At 42.9% G+C, this 17,723-nt stretch overlaps 1 protein-coding gene and 1 long non-coding RNA gene across 2 annotated transcripts in view; one reads left to right on the top strand and one right to left on the bottom strand.

Annotated features, from left to right (window-relative positions):
- The window catches only part of LOC146501338 (uncharacterized), a 39,672-nt gene extending 31,789 nt beyond the window's left edge, over positions 1-7,883 (bottom strand). The window contains exon 1 of the long non-coding RNA XR_014869503.1: positions 6,035-7,883. This is a non-coding gene — a long non-coding RNA (uncharacterized LOC146501338). The remainder of the gene's footprint in view (positions 1-6,034) is intronic.
- A 58-nt stretch (positions 7,884-7,941) lies between these two features.
- Positions 7,942-17,723, top strand: part of trib2 (tribbles pseudokinase 2) — a 41,874-nt gene continuing 32,092 nt past the window's right edge. The window contains exons 1-3 of the mRNA XM_085133532.1: positions 7,942-9,284; positions 10,688-10,980; positions 12,963-17,711. Of these exons, the coding sequence (XP_084989658.1) occupies positions 9,015-9,284; positions 10,688-10,980; positions 12,963-13,437 (1,038 nt within the window). The 5' untranslated portion in view covers positions 7,942-9,014 and the 3' untranslated portion in view covers positions 13,438-17,711. The remainder of the gene's footprint in view (positions 9,285-10,687; positions 10,981-12,962; positions 17,712-17,723) is intronic.

Raw genomic sequence — 17,723 nt, 5'->3', positions numbered from 1 at the left:
CATCAGAGGGATTTCCACTGCCTTTAACACGCTCAGTCGTGATCACTTTTCATTTCTTTGTAAGCTATCATAATAAAAATAGAGAGAGTAGGAAGAAAGGGGGGGTGGGGGAGAATAAGCGTTGCTCTGTACTGGCTTTCCCAAATGTTGCGGTCATAGTCTGAAGTAACTGTATTTGAGCTCTGTGCTAAATGCATTGAACCATGCCCAGTGCATGCCAGCCTCAGTTAGCCAGATACAGCGGAGAAAAAATACGAAATCATTACTGTCAAAGCTAATGCTGCTAATTTGCTTGCTACAACAGTAATCAAAGGCCCCTCACTCCTCTCCTTTTTATTCTCCCTCTGTCTGCCCTTCCTGTTTGTCACTGTCAGTCTCGAGGCTATTTTGCCTGGAGGGGAAGGCCTTTTGAGACGACAGCCGATTATCTTAATAGCCGCGTTTTCCCCAATATGTGAATGCACTCCGCATTCAAAAGCGGCGCAGCCCACACAAGAATTTGTTTTGAAACCGCTACAGAAAGCAGGCATCCCCTTTGCGATTCTCATCATTTAACCGTGTGTGATTTTTTTTGAGCTAAATGATGCATGCACTTATCTGATATCTGCTGCCCTCAGCCTAGTGTGGCCTAGATTCTCATTTTACAGCAGCGACTTCCTCTTTGAGATTTCACAGTACAATTCGAGGTTTCTGTCTATTTTGATTTTTCTTTTTTTCCCCCTTTCTTTTAGTTTTTTAAAGACGATGTCTCGAGTAAACAAGGAGCGAGTATCTTTGTTTGAATTGATTGTCATGCAGCAGTTATCCCTGCTGTCTTCAACAAGGGATTATTTGTGACAAGCGCAATATAATGAGGAATTGTGCAGAAGTGGAATTTCAAAGCACCCTTGTGTGTGTGTGTGTGTGTGTGTGTGTACTGTAATGTACAAACACAAGATGAGGCTTGTCACATGAGACATAGAAGCAGTACAGGCAGGAAGTTGACTGAACTGATGAAGTGATGTCCTTCATCAGCGTCTCCTTTACCGCTATGTCTCACCTGTTTTGCACACACTGCACGGGGACTCCACCTGTCTGATTGTTCTGCAGAATAATGGCTTGAAAATAATTGCACAGCAGCTATTATTCGTCCAAAATTGAAAAGAGCAAGAGCCTCAGCTCCGTTCAAATGGATTGCATTTGTATTGATTTCATTTTTTAGTGTTTGAGTGGTCTAAAAGCAGTTTCGGAGGCTGTTTCATCCTATCATGGGAGAAAGGGGAAAAAAACACAGGCGAAAAGCTATTGCATATAAAATGAATACAGTATAATGAAGCAGTAATTCACTTAAGATGATGGAAGTGACAGTAAGCCAACCATAATCACGCTACGATGGAGTTGGGTGACTACATCATGATGCATGGTACAAGTAAGGGAAAGTGAATCATGACTCCTTGCCTTAATTTTCCTTTCTAAGCAGGCATGAAATGTACCTTTTGGCACAAAATCGCTCATAAACTGAGCAGACTGTTCTTTCCCAGGAGATTAGACCATGGAGTCCCTCGTGTGTGTTTCACCGTGTGTAGCTGTGTGCGCATGTGTGTATTGTTATTTATGTTTGCAGTCCTGTATCATATTCCCTGGAGGAGGGAGACAGGTTGCCATGGTAGCAGCTTGAATGTAGAATGAATTGCAGTGATATTTAGGTGCGTGCGTGCGTGCATGCGTGTGTGAGAGAGTTGTGTATGTGTTCCCATGCAGAGGCCAGACAAGGACAGCGTGTGCTCGTCACTTTGTAGCTGATCATACAGGCTGCGGGTCGCTGAAAAAGAGCGGTTTCAGATGACCTTCCACTCCAGTGTGACCAAAGTGCAGTCACACCGGATCACAATGGCTGCCTGCATACTCACAGATATCAAATTTATTTCATGAAGCACTTTAAGATAAACTACCGTTCATTCTGAAGCCATGAGGAAGATAGATTCAGCTGCTGTCTGAACACTGACCACTTATCCAAGTGAGTCACAAAGCAGATTATATACAGTCACTTCCATTGTATCCATGTCAAATGCTATACTACGTGTTCTATTGGGAGCAGGCCTAGAGTAATTAGAGGAAGATCTTTAATTAATATCACGTGCATCCATGACGGCAACATTTGGTGTTTTTTTTGTTTTGTTTTTTTGCTTTGGGTTGTATGATACTTTAAAACACACAAACACTGCTTTCATGTACTTCTTTGGTATTTGTGCATGTCATTCTGTTAATCCCTACATGGGTAAAATCACAGGAATGATAAGAAAAATTCATTACAATGTAATCCAGTTCATAAAGAAGAGGATTAGGGCCATAGACAAAAAAACAGGGGGTGTCTGTTATTTTTGTTTTTTTAGAATTTTGAGGAATAAAAGTCAGAATTATGACATTGACCTCAAAATTCAGATTTTTTTTCCTCAGAATTTGGCTGTAGCTCAGGTGGCAGAGCAGGTCAGCCACTAATCAGAAGGTCGGTGGTTCAATCCCAGGCTGCCTCCTGGCTGCATGCCAAATATCCTTGGGCAAGATACTAACCCCATGTTGGCCTACTGGTGGTGGTCAGAGGGCCTGGTAGCTCCAGTGTCCGGCAGCCTCGCCTCTGTGCGGCCCTGGGCAGCTGTGGCTACAATGTGGTAATGCTTACCATTACCAATGGGTGAATGACTGAATGTAGTGTAAAGCGCTTTGGGGTCCTTAGTGACTGAGTAAAGCGCTATACAAATGCAGGCCATTTACCAGAATTGATTTTAATCCTCTTCCATAAATTCAGAATAACAACCACAACAAAACAGCTACGTAGTTATTCTGGAGCCTTCAGGCCCCCCTAATGGTCCGAGACAGCAATGTAATCATCCACTTTTAATCTTGTCAATCTTCACATATGACAAGATTACCTCAGTCATATGTGTTTTAGGCTGTTACATTTTTTGTCTACATCTTTGTAAACACTGCAGTTTACATAAGTGATTGTTTTTTTGGGATTTGCGTGTCAAACTCAGCTTGGAAACCAACCTGTTTGCTCCGAGGCAGCAGTGATAAGCACTCAGCAGACTATTTATACTTTTATAAGTATGACTTGCCTTCAGCTACAGCCCCAGCAAAACAAAGATCACATGTCCTTGCTAACTTAATGAGTCTTCACCTTCCACGTGCATTTTATAACTGCAAATCTTAGAATATTATACAAGATGTTTACAGGGTAAATCAACAGCTTATGTTCCGCCAGAAGTCTTTACTAAGGCAACATGACTGAATGCACTTTGCTGACTGTGTTCGGCTCCTGTAGTCTGATCCTCCTGCAAGTATTGGAAAGTTGAGATTGACTCATCACCGGCAAATGTGATATAATGCCGACCTCTTCACCCTCGCCTTTCATCTCTAAAAGAGTGTCTCGTTTGAGAATTTGAATAAATCTACATCTTATACGTTAAGCAGTTCCAAAAACATATATTTTCTGCAAAAGGACGACAATATCTGACAGAGCAGGGAGGAATCACAAATCTTTCTTGCTGGGATTGTCTTCTCCTTTTCCTGGCAGTTTTGACATGGCAGCTGTAACGTGCCAAGTTATTTTAAAACAGACGCGCTTGATGTTAAAAGAGCGTGCTCGTGTCTTTCTCTGCAGTGAGCCGTTTTAGAGGGCTTAAGCTGTTAAAGCCGTGTTATTTCACTGCAGGAGCACTAATGTATGACTATTATTAACCGCTCCACTTATAAGCGAGTGAGTCACCCTGTCCAGTGACAGAGCTGCCACAAGTCCTCACTCAGCTGTCTGACTCCATGAAGGAGAGCCTGTGACGCCAATCCTGTCTCCCCTCGAGCCAAGATCCTTCCTCTCGAGGTCTTGCCTGCGTGACCTGCCACTCAAAAGTGCTCACACTTCCTGCTGCCTCAGAGATGTAAACGGAAAAACGCCTCGGCAAGACACAGTCCTCGGGCAGCATCCTGAATTCATCGGTACAGGACATTTTCATTTTAGTTCATAGAATATAGAGGGAGCAATATCCTGCAAGCTTCATTACTGTCATTTGAATCACCAATATTTATTCTGCCCTTTGTTTTACTCTCCTGCTGATGGGGCATTTCTTCAAGCAGCATGCTCATTAATAAGCATGATTATATTTACTGTCTTAAGTAAGCAAAAAGAGAAAAATTATGATTCAGATATCATAACTGTGTTGGTCCAGTGTATAATATTTTTTAAGGTTGTGCTATAAAACAAAAAGGATCCTGATTTTTACTATAATATTGCCTCCATCTGTATAATATGAGGTTTCCTAGATCTAATTACAAAGCAATATCAAATGGTTTGCGGTTGTGATTGGGATTTTTCTCAAATCGCAGTCGTTGTGCGACAAGCTGCTGCGTCAAGAAGATTATTAGGAAAGAAAGGAAAGCCTGCGAGCAAAGTCATATCACAGCTGAAATGATTTTCTACCCCACTTCCTCCTCCTCTCTGTTCCCACTACAAAGTCCTCAGCTCTGCATTTTCAGCCACTTGAAAACGAGGTGTTGCCCGATCCCAGCGCATTCACTGAGTCGGACCAAAGCAAACCTGAGAATATGTCTGATATTAGCTTGGTTTCGGTTCTTTCATAGTGACTCAAAGCATTTGTCGCACTTGTCTGGTGAGGCATCTTTGCCTTTCTTGGTTTGATTTGATGCCCTTTCGTCCCACTTGTCGCCGCACCCTCCCACACATTTTAATAAGTGATTAATTAATACACCAGACAAATGGACCACAAACAAACTTACAGATCATGATCTTGGTCTGCCTGTGCTGTAAAGTCTCTCCCTGCACCTTGTTACCCCCTTCCTGGACCTTCTTCACCTTCTTGACTAAAGAGGTGTTAGTCAAAGTTATTTGAGCTGATAATAAACATTTGAAATGTACAGTAAAAGGGTAACTATCTTTAGAAATCCATCTTCTGGGCTCTACTTTAACCCTTGTCCGCATCCTTGCTGCAGCCTCCTAGGTTTGAGTCTGCCCTGGGTCATGTTCTCCTCGTTATTCCCTGCTGTAGCCTATCCTTTCTAACAAAAAAGGCCAAAAATGTAAAGAAATAAAAAAGTAGTAAAATACTTAACCATTAGTCGATCTTTTCTTTGAATAAAAGCAAAATTATCACAGTGTGGAAAAACTCCAGCACAAGTAGATTTTTCTACTTTTGTGTACCGGTATAGCTCACCAAGATATGCCAAAGGTCACTGCTGGGGATCGGGTCTGAGTCCTATCCATACCACTTCCTGTGTGGCTCTCTCTGACTTCCTGTCTACTCCGTACTGTACTAGTAAATAAAGGTTTAAAATGTCAACAACAGCGTGTGTGCACGTGTGTGCATTATCAGAAATTCTGGTTTAAAAAGTAAAAGTATTTTTTACTGTTTTTTTTTACTTTTACTGTAGAACACCACGTTCTCCTTTCTTCTCCTCTCCAGCTGAACGTCTGCTTATTGAGTCGTGGGTTTTCTTGGCACCACAGTTTCTAACACTTCCACCCATCTTTGCTCTCTTTTGTCTTTCCCTTTCTCCACCTCTCATCACGTTCTCCGAGCCGCCTGCTTCACCAGCCTCCGTCCTTCTGCCTCGCTCTCCCTCACGCCGTCTCCTCTCACTGAATGATCTCATTTCTCCTGCGCCTCTGCATCCATTTCTCCTGCTATGATTGAATTTCTCAGTGGAAGTTACCCACGGGGTGTGGATGTGACAGCATCGACTCTCGCTGGTGTCAACGTGAGTTAGCTGGGGTTGCTATGTGACGGCAGGAAATTGGCTTCTCTCTGAATTTGGAAAATCCGAGAAAAATACCTTTAACGGTTCCTCGTTTGATTGCGACCAGTGTGATAAAACATGAAAATGGCATTCCCCTGGTGGATCTGAGCCCCAACTGACTCCCTGTAACCTCGAGAATACTTAGAAAATTGACCTTAGATTCCATTTCTACATTCCAAACAGCCTATTAAGAGGCGGGTGAGCAACTGCTGCAGGGATTCAAGGATGCTCAGCCATCCGCACTGACCTCTGTAGTCTTCCAGGACACATCATGTTTCAGTGGTTTACAGTCTCTCACTGGAAGGCACTGCTGGGGCAGCCTGGTGTTACTCCTCGGCATGTAGGCACGTCTGCAGAGCTGATGAGCCTGCGTGGATTTTCTCGAGCGCTGCCCTCCACTGCGAATGAGTCACACAGTGTATCAAGGAATGAGGGCAAAAGGAATTTTTGGAGATTATTATTCTGATTCATGCACAGCTGCGATTTCAGCTTAGCAGAATCCCCATTTTGGGGTTAGAGTGATGGGCAGATGCGGAGCCTGCAGAGGCATCAAACAGAAATGTACTCCAGCGAAACCCATGTGTGTATCCCTGTGTTTATTTAGCTCGTAGTAACCTGTAACACTTTTACAGTTCACAAGTTCAGTTCTCGACTGAGTGGGTGAAACCAAAGTGCAGCTATTGTGCACGGAAGAATGTTCCAGCATTTTGAGAAGGAGCAAAGTGGGTGGCTCACAGAGATTATCTCACATAACCCACATGCATTCATACATGCACATACATTTGACGAGCTCGTGGGTGCTGCCGCATTCAAGGACCAGAAACGATGAGGGGCGAAAAAATGCATTTCCATGCTGTGGGGGCTTATTCAAGCACACGGTGAGAAACAAGGATTTTGAACAGAGCACGTCTGTGTACGCGCACGCACATCGCACGCAGGAGAACAAACATTAAATCAAACACTTCTGCCAGTGTCTTGTGTCCAGCTGCAAGCATTCCTCACACCGCCCTGGAGTCCTAGATGGAATTGCACAAGCCTTCCGTCACACTTCCTGGTTACAGTGTATAGGGAAGAACAATGAATAATGAAGCTCTTCCATGCACAACTGTGTAACAGAACAATCTGCTGCAAGACATGTCTAAGATGCACGCACCCCCTGTGCTAGCTTTTTAATGAAGCACACTTGGCACACAAATAAATAAATAAAAATCTGGAGTATTATACTTCCACTGATTTCTGTCTTAGCTGTTTTACATTGCATTTGTAATGAGTACCATATTACACTACTTGGTTTTTTTGAGTTTGCTGTAACTTTTATCTTTTGTGGAGTGGAGTGAAATATCTTATACTGAAAAATGAAGTCCTGTTTCAAAATAAATAAATCTGTCAGCATGACTTTTTTGGGCTTGAATTTGAATAGGGAAATGTGCAAAATTACAGAAATATATAACTTATTTTGGTGTAACATGAATACCCATGGGGGGCAGGGGGCGTCTTTATGGGTAAAAAAAAGTTTCTGTTCTCCTTGACATTTTACAAAGCCATCCAGTGGGCCGGATTGGTGTCTTTGCTTGGCTGATTCTGGCCCCCGGGCCTTATGTTTGACACCCCAGGCTTAGGCCCTCCTTTAGTTACACTTTCATGTAATTTTAAATATAGACTCAACTGTATCCTAAGGGCTTAGTAACGCAGTGTGTTTTCATTTACAGGTGTAGATGCCGCCACAAAAAAGGTGTTACAAATAACACGATTTTCTGCGGTAACTGCGCTGAACGGTGTGTGTGCTATTGTGAGAGCGGGATCTCCCTCGCTTTCCCTTGAATGACATTTCAGGAGGAAACACATTTGTAACACAGCACGTACAGTAGCTATACTCTCACTCCGGCCCCCCCCCTCCCCATCCAATTTACCAGCATGCGACGCATTTAGATTCCTGGGGGTGTAGCCGCACTACATGGCTCTCACATGACTTCACCGCATATTATAAGGCAGCTCGGAAGCCAATGAGCTCTCGCTGTTTAAATGACGTCAGGGGGCGGGTCGGCATGCCTCTTTGTATGTGTGTGCATGTGCGCAGGTGTGCGTGTGTACAGAAGCCCCCCCTACCCTCCACCCTCCCGTCCTCGTCCCCTCCTCCGTCAGGCAGGCAGGCTTGCTCTCTCTGTCTGTACAGGCGCAGTGTGTACAGCTCGGCTGGCCTCCCTCCGCACTTGAATGGACTAGATTCCCAGCCACGTAAGAAGCACAGCGGCACCACGGGAGAGGATGTCCTGCTGAATCGAGGGATTGGCCTGGGAAAGTCGGCCGGCCGTCCCTTCCTTCCTTCCATCAGATTTATATCAGCAGACACTCAAGAAAGACGACACTTTTATTCCGCAGGACTGGACCAGCAGAAAGAGAGAGGACGTCGACTCCCGCACACAAAGAGCCACAGCAGTCTTTTTTCCGGATGGGGGTTTCTCCTTATGTGATAGATGACAATCAGCGTGCATGGATATGATCCCGGGGAACAAGGCCGTGCACTGACCTGGTACTAGTTAGCCAAGGGAGCTAACTAGTTAGCTCTGCACCTGCTAGCTACTAATAGTCTAAAAAGTCAGCAGCTATAATTGGGCTGGAAAGTTGCTTTATTTGTTTCTATTTTTGCATTTGTCCCCTTGCCTGACAGCTGTGTCTTATAAATTGTTTCCGTTTTATGAAACGTGCCATACCGTTAACCGGCAAGATAAGCTAGCAAGACGAGCTGCGGGTTTACTCTTCATTCATTTTAAAAGCTAACTTTTGGCAACCTTTGTTGCAGTTTTGTTCGCACTTAACGTCAGTGAAGCTGCAGCACGTCTGCACTAAGGGGTTTCATCCAGCTTAAGTCAGTAATTCTTAATTTTTCCTTTACCCCAGTCTCATCCAATGAATGGAAAACAAAGGGGTGCAAGTGAGCAGTAAAAAATCAGAGACCAATTTTAGTTGCACGAAATCCAGCGAGCCAGTTTTGGCTGCAAAGAGTCGGTTAGATTTTGCAAAGGCAAGGTGCATTTAAATCTCCTATTTTTTTGTATTTTTTTAAAGAAAAAATTTATTATTTATTTTTTTTACTTCATGCAAGCGTAACAGAAGTACTTGGACAGATTGTCTTTCTGCACAACGAAGTGTTATCCCGACAGAAGAGGATAAGAAGAACAAGGAGGAGGAAGGCCCCCGATTTTGTGGAGATATCGCACTTATTCCTCATGAACATACAGAGGTCAAATCCAATTAACATTTCACGCTATGGGAGATCGCGGCACAAAGCGCACGATTTCGAAGAATTGTCTTGTTTAAGGACTACAGAGTCTCATCAGAGTTTCAGCCCCAACCTCGGGTCTCCCAGCCCGCCGGAGACCCCGGACTCCTCGCACTGTATCTCCCGCATCGGGGACTACCTTTTGTTGGAGCCGCTGGAGGGAGACCACGTTTTCAGAGCCGCCCACCTGCACAGCGGGGACGAGCTCGTATGTAAGGTTAGTAGGCAATATGGTAACAAACCTTACCTATTTCGCAGCATGACTTTACTCCCCCCTTGTGACGTCAATCTGGGGGAAAAAAAATATATTCACATATATATATTTTTACTGCACGACATATTTTTTAGGGGTGCGTTGCTTGCACGTCTAGATGAATTAAAACGACTTTATTTCGATGCCTAATGTCCTCAGATGTGATGAATGTGCTAAGTAGAAAAATCCTGAGCTGGCTTTTATGAGTTTCCTGTCCACCATCTCCACTTTTTAATAATTGCTTGAACTGTAAATAGAGAGCTGGCAGCAGCAGCCTAATGGAAAAAGTGAATGGAGTGAGCTGTGTGGCTTGGATTGCATGATGTAACGTTGACAAAGGAGTGAGTAACCACGCACACACTCCTCTGTGCTATTCTGGCACAGCCGTGGCTTCTTTCTTTCATGGCACAGTGCTCACTCTTGGATCTGTAGTGCCAGCATATCCATAGTGCACCTTTTTTCTTTTTGTTTTCTTTTTTGCACCAGGTGCTCAGTTTTTAAAGGGAAGTTGATCTGAGTAAAATGCACACATTCAAAAAAAAAATGTAAAAAACGCTGCGCTGTTAAGCTTGGATCAAACTCATGGCCTCTCCTCACCACATTTATAGCTTCTACTGACTTCTGTAAATTACTGATTATGAGGCAGGTGGGTTGTCCCTGAGGCTTAAGTGGATGAATTGAGGCAATACTCGCATGCACCCTTGGACTCGTACGCCACAACATATCAAATAACCTGTGCCTTTTGACTTGAGATAATGTTTTGTCAGGGCAATAACAAATTAATGGCCTTTGGCACAAGCCTGTGTACTAACTGCTGTTTGACCCCCATCTGCTTTGTGCTGGTTTCGATACAGCGGTCATCAATTCCCTCCCCCCCCTTTTTCAGGATTGATTTTTCTTGTCTAGCTGGAGTCTTAGGCTGCAACTTAAGATCCCCAGACCTGTGGGGTGTATTTGTATCGACTGCAAGAGGAGCCCTCTCACCTGAACTGCATGTACTGAAAGTCAATTGGGGGTTACTATGGAAACAAAAGAGACACTGCAACCCCCAGGCTGCAGCACAATGCCATGTACTAATACAATGCTTTCAGTTTGCCTCTATTTAACCTTACTCGCTCTGCCAAAAGACCAAGTTTGGTGTCCTGGGAATGTGTTGGATTACTCATGTGTTGGTTACATTTAGTTCAATTAGAAGGCAATTTACACCTCCTTCAGTTGGATTTAATTGTGTAAATCTATGGTGGGAAAGGTTTGGTTTATAGATCTCCAACCACCAAAAGAACCTAATGATATATACATATGATCTAATTCTCCACATTGCTAACAGTAAACATAAAAGCATAAATTCTTCCTTCTTCTCATTGCAGGTTTTCGATGTTGGCCGATACCAGGAGTCACTGGCGGCCTACTTCGCCCTTGGCCAGCACCAGCACATTAACCAAATCCTGGAGATTTTGCTTGGGGAGACGCGGGCCTATGTGTTCTTCGAGAGAAGCTATGGTGACATGCACTCTTTTGTCCGTACCTGCAAGAAGTTGCGAGAGGACGAAGCTGCCAGGCTCTTCTATCAGATAGCCTCGGCTGTGGCACATTGCCACGACAACGGACTGGTTCTCCGTGACCTCAAACTGAGGAAGTTTGTCTTCAAGAATGAGGACAGGTGAGTCCCATGGAAACCTTAGCATCTTTTGTGCACTTTGCAGTTTCCCTCTGTTTTGTTTTTTTTTTTGTGTATAAGATGCTATCGGTATGTGTGTGATATTACAGCTAATACCACAGATAGTGTAAGTTGACACTATACAAGGTGTTGTGCAGAATGAAGGAAACATGAGCCTTTTGTGTGTCGCCTGGTTATTTTTGTGCACATATGCTGTAAATGTGAATGGAATCACACTTGGGGGAAGGAAATGAGTTACACAAATGTAATCGCTACTCATGCTAAGACTCAGGAAAGCTGTTGAGCTGAGAAACACGGACAGATAAGTTATCAGGGGAAGCTTTTGCATGGCAGATGATCCATTACTCTGGGCTTATGTGTGATGGAAACTTTAGAATAACACTTTTCACAGTGCGGGTTTACTGACCCCTGCTGGCAGCATTTGAAAACTACAAAATCCAGACATCTGTTAGAGCAGCTTTTTAAGTTCTTTCTTTTTTCTTTTAAAGAATTTGAGTGGATGCCAGTTCAGACTCAACGTTTATTCTTTTCATTAGATACTGTATGCAAATCCTAGCACTAAAGCATCTCCTTAAGTGCTTCTTATTTAACACCTTGAAGCCACATGCTGCACTCAGAGCCAGTCTGAAAAATGTGACGTCATTCTCTGGCGCTCTCTGTGGAAAAGAGAAGTTGAGCCGCCTCACATATTTAGTACAGGTCCAGTAACCTTGAATGTCACCGGGCTCGGATGCTGAGGGCGCCTTCCACTAAATGATTCATGCCGGGTGAATTCTAAGAGTGATGTGAAGGGTAGGACCGGGTCGCATTTACTATGTGGCCTGTCAAGACTCCTCTTACAACCTTTCAGTCCTGCTGAAACGGTGAACGAGTGCAGAGAGATGAGAGAGGAGACAAAGCTGCCTTAGAGAGACCTCCTCTGGCTCCGAGGCCAAGTGTGGAACAAAACGCTGCGATGACTGCAGAGAGGAGTGGATGAGCAGACAGAAAATGATACCCGAGCAGGCTTCTGCAGCATTCGTTGGCTTCTTGACCCGAATTTGTCATGCTGCCGTTAACCCTTGACCAAACGGCGGCATCAGTCAAACGCTGGCCTCGAGTAGAATCACGTAGCTATTAAACAAGGCTCGTTTGTTTCTTTCTTCTCTACCACGCCTCAAGATATTTTATCATGAGCGCCGCCTCTGACTCAGCTGAAATGCACAATGTGTGCTAATATTAAATTCGGCTCCGTTTTAGTAGTTTGCCTTCCTAGGTCCTCTTAGCTCTAATTGCAGGTTTGCACATCCTCCAAATGAGCTGTTATCCCGGCAGTGGTGTGCTGTGTTTAAAATTCACACAGCTCTTTATATTGCAGGGGAACAATGGGTATTTTGCTCAAGGAAACAATAGAATGTTCCTCGTTTTAAAACCTAAAATCGTTCTGCCACGTATTAATGAAAGGAAATGGCCTCGTGTGAAAGTCAAACGTAGCAATAAATGCATCCTTCTCTTCGATCACAGTCTCGTTGCTTGGTGCATCATATCGTATTGTCTTTACCTGCTTCTGCTGGCTGACTATTCATATATGGGGGCTTTTTGTTTTCGGTGCTTGAACTTGCACAGATTCTTCAGTGATAAAGCTTCTCAACAATTAGTCGCTATTATGAATACCCAGGGGCATTGTAGCAACTGTTGCAGGGTTTAGAGCAAAGAGTGCAAATAGATGCTTTGATGAGTAGGGGGGGGGGGAGAATCTGTTTGTATAATGCCACTTTTTATATATTCAAAAGAAATGTCAGGCGTAAGCTGAGACAATTATGCGATCTACTTCCACTGACATCCAAAAGTGATGGATTTAAAGTACTTTACGTTGCCTGTCAGAATAAATTACCCACTTGATGGTTTTCTTCTGATTGCTCAAATTCTTTCTATATCATCCACATTTATAAGGAGCTCAATGAGTTTTGTTTGTGTGTCTGCAGAAGCCTTGTGAAGCTGGAGAGCCTCGAGGACACGTACATCCTGAATGGGCACGATGATTCCCTGTCAGATAAACATGGCTGCCCCGCCTACGTCAGCCCCGAGATCCTCAATGCCAGCGGCAGCTACTCGGGGAAGGCAGCTGACGTCTGGAGCCTGGGCGTCATGCTTTATACCATCCTCGTGGGGCGCTACCCTTTCCACGATGTCGAACCCGGCTCGCTGTTCAGCAAAATCCGCAGGGGCCACTTCAACATCCCAGAAACGCTGACGCCCAAGGCCAAGTGCCTGATCCGCTCCATCCTCCGTCGGGAGCCGGCGGAGCGCCTCACCTCTCGGGAGATTCTGGAGCACCCGTGGTTCGCCTCCTCCGGGGCGCTAGGGGGCACTGCAGTGCACAGCAGAGGGGAAAGGGAGCAGGAGCAGATGGTGCCTGAGGTGAACATGGAAGAGGAGCTGGAGCAGTTCTTCAGCTGAGCAAACACCAAGCACAAACGGACGACTCCGCCACGGTTGGCTCGCCAAGCTCGCAGCAGAGCCAAAAAAATAAACAGTAGAGTAGAAGTAAATAGGTGAATTTGTCACTCATAAAAAAAAAAGGGTGTTTCCATTGTGTTTCCTTTGCCACCATTTCATGGAAAACCTTGAGTCTGGCATGACAAATGGCATCTATACATCATCTGGCGATGCACGTCCCGATCGGGGATGTTGCAACCAGATATGCAAGTTGCAAACAATGTAGCAAATGTTCTTTTTTTTTTTTTTTTTTTTTTTTGGATCTGTTTTGTTTTAAATGTGGTGCTCATAGAAGTAGACACATTCACCTTTTTTTTTTCTTTTTTTGACACTATGGAAAGCATGAAGGGACATACAAACAAGGAATCCGAGGAGAACAATCCTAAAGGAACTGACAGACTCTCAACACCCCAGCTCTTTTTATTGGTTTTCTTTAGTTTGATGTCATAGCTTTAGGTGGTCATAGTTCTGACCCAGGAGCATCATTTAAACGGAGCAGGCGTTTTCTTGTGGTTGTCATCATAATCGACATGGCTGACCTCGCCCTTGTCTCATGGTTTTAAGTTTTATGTCGTGTGTCCATGTCTCGTTTGTCTGTTTTATATTGTTGAAGATTCTGACAGTCACTAAACTCCTCGATGGCCTTGTCATTTGTTATGTTTCCGCCTCCTCCTGTCTCTTACCACACTTTTTGTTTTTCCACATTACTTTTGTAAAGCATTTTTGTTTTTTAAAAAGCTATTCCAGTCTATTGTTACTGCTGCTTTATTGTCACTCTGTACACCTCAATCTTAATCTATTTTCATAGTCAGCCTCCCCACACGGTATCATGCACTTGATGTATTAGGTGAAAGGATGATTCCACCTCTAAAATTAGCTTACTTTTTTTTTAAATATATAATTTAATTCCATTCTTCAGTTGTAGGAACAAGAACATAACATTTATTTAAATTGTAACAGCTATATTATATATATATATATAAAATAAATATAAATTTATATATATATTTAAAACTACATTGCAGGGTTTTTCTTTATCCAGAGATTCCTTTTTCATGTATGATGTAGGCAATATCTTGACACAGGACAGGCGCCAACAGAGAAAAAACACAAAAAAAACGGTCTGTCTGAAGTTTTAGAATACACATTATCTTCTGTGCCAGTATTCCTGTACCCCCGACAGCCTCATGCCACCCAGTCTCCCTCACTTCTTTTTAAGAAAATTGATATGAGATAGTCAGTGATAGTATTGCTATGACATGCTCACTCCAGAACCTCATGTTAGGTTGTTTTTTATTTAGTTTTTTGTTTTTCTACTCCCTGCTTAGGTTCTGTGAAACGGTCATGCTCGAAAATGGGTACCAGTGGACACGTTTTGTCGTATCTCAATGTTACTTGAATTTGTGTTTTCCTTAACTAGACATTGGCATGTGCTCCATGAATGCTATAGCCTGCCTAGCAAAGGGTGGGAGGTCGGGGTGGGGTTAGGAGGGTGCTCGTTTTTCTTTTTCTTTCTTTCTTTTCTTTCTTTTTTTTTTTTTAAGAAAAGTTTAAAAACAGGAAAAATTCTCAGTTTGCTGCTTTTCTGAGTTGTTTTTGGATTTAAACAGTAAAACAGCTATTGCTTTCATCGTTTTTGTAGACTGAGCTACCTTTATTTAAGCTGGTGCTGATTTGGTGCTAATGTTTAGTCCTTTTTTTTGTTTCATGGAGGGGGGATGGTGCATGGTGGGATATCTGCCTCAGATGTTCTGATTGTATCGTAACAGATTCTGGTGTTTTGTCCAAATTTATTCAGTAAAATAAATTGTGAACTACTACTGGATTTTGTTTTGGGTTTTTTTTTTCTTTCCTTTTGTTTTTTTTTTTTTCCTGTACATACAAAATAAAAGCTCTTCAGCACAACGTGCAGAATCACGCATCATTACACGCTTAACATTTGTAACATTGTAATGGCTACATTTAATAAAAACACACAGACACACCATTTCATCTTTACATTGTGAGGTAAAGACACTACAATAATACAGAGAGATCCACAACAATCATGTGATCCCCTTTGGGGAAGCATTTTGGCGACAGACGGAAGGGAAAACTCCCTTTTAACAGGAAGAAATCTTGGCACAGGGAGGGGTGGGCGTCTGGTGCAGCTGGTTGTTTGTGAGGGGAGGAAGACACGCTGTGGAGTGCCAGGGGTTAATAATAACTAATGATTAAATGCAGAGTGGACACATATATAATACGCAAAAGTCTTTAACCACCCTTCGAAATCATTACAATGGTGAGTTTTCATAATAAATGTGGAGAAAGTTTCAAATAATGATTATATCACTCTACTATCTACTATTGGATATCATTGTCATGCAGTGGGGGTATCCCAAATCATCTCAAGAACACAGCTGTGACTTTGAGGACAGAAGACCCCACCCACTTGCTTTTCCTGGCTTAAAAAAAAAAAGGAATAAAAGGAGCATAAACATCCTCGCCCTTAGACAAATCCAGTCGAGTCCTGGAATAAAAATGTGGAATTGGAATTTAGACTACCAGCTAAGTGATGGTTATTTCTCCACAACCAAGTGACTGTGATGTAGATACTTTGCAGCCTATTTCTGTATTTAAAACAAACAAAAAACCCTTCTGGCCAGCATGCCCCAACAAAAGCACTTCCCCATTCCTAATGACACTGCAATCACTGTCAGAACTTGAATGGATTGCAAATGAGTGAGGACTGCTCTGTCAGCTCCACTTCACCTAAATGATCGCACACATGAGACTTCAGAAGAATGCTCTTCGGTCAAATAATTTTCCTGGTGTCTCTCTCTCTTGAGAGACTCCTGCCTACAGTCCTTTCTGCTGTTCTGTGTGACAACATTGTAGTTCTGCAATTGTAGCTGACCTGCTGACCCCATCCTGTGTTTGAATCGCTCCGAGGAAGAAAATCACTTCAGATTTCATTTGTTCATGCAGTGCTTTGACAGTACTTTCATCTGTGTGTGTGTGTGTGTGTGTGTGTGTGTGTGCTCAAGAGCACTTCCCCTACCGTGTTCATTCATGGTCACCCTGTTTACGGTTGAATTATCTAATGTGATAACCCAAATTCTCAAGAACAAATTGAAGTTCTTAGGTTTACATTGACACTGTAAAGCCATGTGTCATTGCTCAACAACACCTGCAAGTGCACCGTGTTTCATACACAGCAACACAAGCCTCCTGATCTCTTTGGGCTAACATAGCGAGATGATTTTAATTTAACAAATGAGGATCTGTGGTGGGCTTTGTTGGTTTCTTTGTATATTAAATGTGAAACATGAAAGCTTATGAGCAGAGTACAACTGAAAACTTGTTATCAAGCAGATAAAAGAATTCAATACAGTCAACTGCCTTCATAGAAGAAAATGAATGCTGGCCTGCCCTCTAGTGGTAATAATGACAGTACACGTATTGCAACACTTGACATAAAAATGAGATTATATAGAGATATATTTCACTGAGACACAATGTTCTGTTTTTAAACTTAGTATTTAATTATTCCTTATAATAATATGTGTGTATAATTTCCCTAATAGGGGATCTTACAAAGAGGTAATAAACTTTAATTTGTATCACTATTAGCCAATAACTATTAACTAATTTATGACAATAAACTATTTGCTAATGCTTTATAGTTAAACTGAAAACAAGTTGGGCTGCTTTTATTTTTTTTCTTCTTGCTACACATGTGCATTCTCTTATTAAATTCATCATAAAGGTGTCTACAAATGACCTTTAACCTCACAGGAAAAGGTTGTCACTTTAAATGAAAATGCACCAAAAGTAAAGACATCTCTCTCCTTTCAACTTAGACAGCTGTTTGTATCCATCCTAACGTCACTGCGATCTTGTTACATTTTTGCCATCAGTTGGCAAAAATGTAGCTGTGTCTGATTTACAGGCAAGTACGTTTCGGGTTAACATGATTTGAGCTAGCTAAGCTGAGAAGGTCCCCACAGCCCCCGATGTTTGCGCATGCGCATTGCTTTGCTTTTACAGGTCTGAGATCAGTTATCACACAGCTAGCATTGGCAAGTAAAAAAGCTTCGGTGATTTAGCATCCTAAGAGTTTCCTCTTGCTAACCACCTTGGTAAACATATGTGATGTAGAGAAGATGGAGTGTGAAGAAGTTGTTAATAACTCAGTACCCGAGCAAGGAAAGCTGTGACCATGATGGAGAGGGGACCCAGCTTTAATAAAACAGGCAAGTTGACCC

The sequence above is a fragment of the Neolamprologus multifasciatus genome, chromosome 15 (assembly GCF_963576455.1).
Source record: "Neolamprologus multifasciatus chromosome 15, fNeoMul1.2, whole genome shotgun sequence".
NCBI lineage: Eukaryota > Metazoa > Chordata > Actinopteri > Cichliformes > Cichlidae > Neolamprologus > Neolamprologus multifasciatus.
Note: the sequence above shows the minus strand (reverse complement) of the source record. Positions and strands in the feature narration are given on the sequence as shown.